The 5,242-nt window shown below is 42.2% G+C and overlaps 1 protein-coding gene across 3 annotated transcripts; it reads right to left on the bottom strand.

The window, feature by feature from the left end:
• Window positions 1-609: 609 nt before the first annotated feature.
• Window positions 610-5,236, bottom strand: LOC119365392. 3 transcript variants are annotated; one of them, XR_005175511.1, is made up of 5 exons: window positions 4,899-5,236; window positions 4,706-4,745; window positions 2,875-3,379; window positions 1,482-2,661; window positions 610-857 (listed from the first exon to the last, which is right to left on the bottom strand). XR_005175511.1 is itself a non-coding variant. In XM_037631005.1 (3 exons), exons 1-3 carry the CDS (start codon window positions 2,619-2,621, stop codon window positions 716-718), a joined length of 336 nt encoding a protein of 111 aa, XP_037486902.1. In that variant the 5' UTR covers window positions 2,622-2,868; the 3' UTR covers window positions 610-715. The 3 variants fall into 3 exon arrangements, 1 of the variants encoding a protein (XP_037486902.1); XR_005175510.1 differs by having other exon boundaries at window positions 1,482-1,591; XM_037631005.1 differs by lacking the exons at window positions 2,875-3,379; window positions 4,706-4,745; window positions 4,899-5,236 and having other exon boundaries at window positions 1,482-1,591; window positions 2,538-2,868.
• Window positions 5,237-5,242: the final 6 nt, after the last annotated feature.

Below are 5,242 nucleotides of genomic sequence, written 5' to 3'. Positions count from 1 at the left end.
AACATGACAAAGCTCTGTCTTGACTTGAGATGGACTGACAGTACAAGAAATATGTCAACTTGTGAGCACCACTATTGGTCATTGAAAGGTCATGGTTTTTCATTTGCGATCTTTTTGTGACCAAAAACAGAAGGTCAAAAGCTGGGGTCGTAAACTGACTATAGCGACCTTCTATGTGAGAAGGTCGTGGACGTTTACGACCAAAACAGAAGGTCGTTGAACCCGTGACCTTTTGTTTTGGTCACTGGCTGTCTGCCTAGGCTACGTCGAATCCGACGTGGCAATCTGACGTGGCAAAATTACAACCAATTGAAAAGGTCAAAAATTAGAATCGGCCCGGTCCAATTGAGTGTTTATATGGGCCGAGCCCATTAATTCAGCCAATTTAATGTATTTTTCCTGTCAATTTTTGTTAGCTTCATGGGCCAAGCCCAACAGACTTTAATTTTTTGGGCCACAATCTTTTACAGTTCACGTTTTTTGGGCCTCGGCCTTTTCTAGCCCACTTGTTAGTTTTCTTTTGTTTCTTTTCCATTTTAAAGTAGGTCCCACTAGTCAAATGGGAACCAATTACCAGAATTATTGTTTGGGAACCACACGTCAGTTCTATATTTGTGCAATTAGATAATTTGATTCAAAGAGCCAATAAGGCATAATATTTCATACAACAGCCAAGCAAAGTACATTACAATCATACATAGTACAGATCTGGTATTCAGCTATAAAATGCAACTAAACATACACAACACATAACTAGCTCCAATGAGCTAAAACGCATTGCTAGGTGTAGTTTTTCTTTAGGATTCTTCTTCCTAGAGCTCATGTGCACCCAACTTATGAAGAATGAAGGCCAACATCTGCAAATAATAAATCATGGGAAGTTAGAAACATAATAATGTGACAAGGTCAAGATAGGCACAAGCAGCACATGAAAGGAAGGACATAAATGTTAATCTAATCTTGTTCTCTCTCATTGGATCCAACGAGAAAACGGGATAATTGTGGTTGAACATATGCAAATATCTGAATACTATGTCATGGCAAAAAAATGACTAGTCGTCCACTGCCAATCAATTTCGGCATGGGAAACCTCCCCTGCTCATTACACCCAACAACACAGGTCACAAACCAAGCCCAATTACACACAGAAGTTACAATAAATCATCATATATAATTTCAGTGCAGAATAATAAACCACCCGGTTTCTAACATGTTAAGCTACCACAATATCATTATTACAGAACAAATGGAGTATACGAGGGCTGGCAAGCAGAGAATGAACAGAGTCAAGACCAGCTGCATTTCCTAATATAACAGGTGAACACATAGCAAGTGTTTTTAATGGCCAGTGCTGGCAGTACTGAATGTAAACATGCATGCTAATCCAAGACTAGCTGCAGCCAAGACATCAATCAATCTTCATTCAGTTGCAAACTACCTTCTAAACATTTGCAACAAGGCATTCAGGAGTAGAGACTTACTTGTAGAACATCGTGTTGAGGTTCTGGTAGTTCTGCAGGATGTGCACCACTTGCAGCCACATGTCAGGGTTGTTTTGCAGAACCCGTAGCATCAGATCAGCAGCGCTCCTCTGAAACAAAGCAGCCCATTTCAATCAGCAAAGTTAAAAGCAGGCATATAAACCACATCAGTAGTAGCATAACCCCTACACTGCTATAAACCAAACATGTGTGTAGATAAAGGGGTCACTACATATCAGCTATCAACTCGATATTTATGTACACCATACAGAATATTGTTTCCAGTTAGTACAAGTTAATTTAATACTCAGCTCTTTATTTGTGTCCATTCAGTGCAAGTTCATTATCCATGCATATAAACTTTTGCTCCCAGCCAGCACCATGAGTCTTCTCAGCTACCTACCCAACTACAAATCAGGAGGCCACTACTGTTAAACCAACTCAAGTGAGAGAGCCAGCAAACTAGGTGGGATCTTTCCTTATCACTAAAATTAAAATTTTGAGCACACCAAAAATTGATTGTGTGTCATAAGATGATCCTCCGAGTGCAGCACCATGTTACCATCTCTAAAGCTGATTAGCGAGCAGCAAAAATTGTGTAACATATGTATAACCATTGCAAACAACCTTAGCAGAATAAGAACAAAATTTGATTTGTAACACTATTCTTTCATGTGAAAAGGACTGCATGAAGACTTGCTTTCACTTGGGGAAACCAAGCTAAGTAGCAGTCCAGAGAGACAGTACAAGTACATGCATTAGATAAACGCCACTATAGAAATTGCAAGATGAGGATTATTACACACGACACTGTAGAAGAAAGGAGGGACATTATCTCTTTATAAATGCAAAAGAGCCACATTGATCATGTTGTTTAAAGAAAACATAAATCTGCATTTTCGTAATCTAGTACTCCATGCAGTGCTCTAGTACAAAGTTAGCCTTGACAAAATTTTAGTAGAACAAAATGTTCTATGGTGAACAAATAAGTCATAACTCTCATTCTAAGCTCTAACTGTAGAAACTATCAATCATTAGAAAAAATAGAAAGCCTACTCTTTCAGACTCGACTGCTTCATCCAGCACTAAGTTCAGCAGTAGGTCATATCTAAGGAGGTTTAGACGAGAAAAAAAACACATTACACCTGGGATTTGCTGATTCACCGAGCATATTTACAAGCTGAAAGAAAAGAAAACCGCGGGGTCAAGACAGATAAATCTTTTCTCATTGGTAATGAGTGGACGACCAAATGATGTCCTCCCCTGATATGCATATTTAAAAAGCACGAGTTTAAACATTACACAAAGGAACACTCAGGTGCATGCTCATGAACGGCAGCAAGAGCACACATCATAAAAAGTACTCAAGGGAGGGCCTTTTAGATGCTATGACCTTGTATCCGTGGAAGAAGTGAGATCTCACTACAAAGCAAGATCTTCTTCTGGCCCTCAAAGAACCAGAGCCTTGCACGAGATATATCCTGCTGTGACGTCACCCTAATATACGAGCACATATAGACAGTTAATATACACAAGAACAAACAGCAACCAAATCAAATAGATTTGCAAGCATACAACAGAACTGTATATATAGCAAGTAATGAAAGATGAGCCTATTTATTTCGAATCATCCCCTCTCAAGATCCTAACAACCTGTAGTGACCAAAAAGACCCTACCAGTACCAGATGAGGTCAAGCAAACAAGCAAGGAGGGCAAAATACTGGCTACAGCACATTCACTGCATTGATGTGATTGTCAAGCGGTACTAGACATGACCCGGAACCCTTCTCGCAGTATTCCGATAGGCTGGCCTTTTGGTTGAGGACAATTGGCTTTCCAGATTTTCCAGGTTGTGCAGGGAGGGTGAGCCGTTGCCTAGCAGGATAATACTTCTTAGCTGCATAATGTGTAAACAAGTGATTATTAACCCATACATCGTAAGGAAAAACATGTGCTCTTCGTAGAGAAAACAAAATATAAAGGGAAATATGACAAAATAATGCCAATCTAGCCCATTCATAATTCACCCACATAAATCCGCCACACAAGTGAATTTCATGCATAGGGAAGATCTAATGATAATATTGTTCTCAACATTAGCACCTTATGTTGCAGGCTCAAAAGCAGAACATCAACAGTATGCATCTAGCAGGGCATGCTACACTTAATTTGGCAGTAAAATAACAATATTAGTCCTGTATGATCAAAATTAGAAGTGCAAGTGCTACTTGAAGACAAAGTCGAAAGATGGACCTACTTACGGCAAGAAATGATAAAATAATCTACTCAAAGTGGAAAGGGTGTGGAATCAGGATGGAGCTACTTTCAAGTTTCTAACATATTTGACCAAGATCAGGACCTGGATTATCACTTTTTTCAGGCGAACTGTTTCTTAATTGAGCCGCACGACACCATCAGGACTATATTATTCTATTCTGCAGCTCAAAAGTTTAGACTGGTGGCATTTCAAACATTCAACAGTACACTGCATCACCATATATGGTGCTGAATATTATGTACTTTTCATATGTAGCTTCCAATAGAACATCGATAAAGATTATTAGCTTGCCGCAGCAACTTAATTTCTTTTCAAAGGGAGCCACGGAATGTTTTTCACTGTGGGTGATGAGTGCTTTCTGTAATACACAGTTGAAATTGTGAAGCACAAACCCAAACCAATCTCCAAAGGACACCTACCGACCATGCTGTGAATTCAATTATCCTTTTTCAATTCTCCCTCTCCAAAACCACAAAGCATGTGACTGTAATTAACTGAAATACTCATATTGAAGTGTAATTTTGTACTTAAATTAAATAAAAAGCTGTCACGAAGCTTGTGAGTGCACAGATGTGGACGGCTAACTCCCTCCTACCGAGACAAGATCCTAACAACCTGTAGCGACCAAAAGGACCATACAATACCAGATGAGGTCAAGCAAACAAGCAAGGAGGGCAAAACACTCGCTACAGCACATTCACTGCTCTGATGTGATTGTCCAGCAGTACTAGATATGACCCAAACACAGTGTAGCGCTCAGCTCATCTACTGGTTCACTAACGAATTTGGTACTACTTATTTTAACCAAAGCAGCATCCCCAGTGAACTCATCTGGTCACCAGGCTGACTGAATTGCGGTTGACGGTACTAGTATTTTTCATATTTGAACTCAAACCTGGAAGTAGAAGGCATTGGCGAGGAGGAAAGAGAGGTGATTAGACTTACGCTTGGCATGGATGGCTTCCTGCAGATCCGTGACCTTGGCCTGCAGAGAAAACGGGAACCACGGGACGAACGGTCAGGCCGAGCTTGGAAACTCCGCTCTAGTAGAGATCTTAATCAAACCCCGGGCCAGCCGAGAGCGAAGCCCTCCGCCGGCCCGCGGCGCAGAAGGAAGAGCAGGCGGGCGGGCGCGTACCGAGCCCTTGACGACCTCGCGGTCGCTCCGGGGCACGACGGAGACATTCATGCTCCCTCCAGCGTGCCTCCGCTGGTGGCTTCAGGTAGCAGCAAGGCGAGGCGAGCTCTCCTGGAACCTGTGGCGGAGGTGGAGAAGAAGAAGGCTGGGTGGGGGAGGAGGGGTCCGGAGTGGTTGGTTGGCTCGGAGTGGATAAGGCTAGGGGAGAACGGGAGGGAGGGAGGAGATCGATCTCGTCTATGGTGAGGGCGGCGGCGGATCGAGATCTGAGGGAGGGAGAGGGTGACTTGGAGACGGGGATCTGGGATCGAGGGGCTCGAGAGAGGGTGGAGCAGCGATGCTTG

Source organism: Triticum dicoccoides, chromosome 2B (assembly GCF_002162155.2).
Source record: "Triticum dicoccoides isolate Atlit2015 ecotype Zavitan chromosome 2B, WEW_v2.0, whole genome shotgun sequence".
Classification (NCBI taxonomy): domain Eukaryota; kingdom Viridiplantae; phylum Streptophyta; class Magnoliopsida; order Poales; family Poaceae; genus Triticum; species Triticum dicoccoides.
Note: the sequence above shows the minus strand (reverse complement) of the source record. Positions and strands in the feature narration are given on the sequence as shown.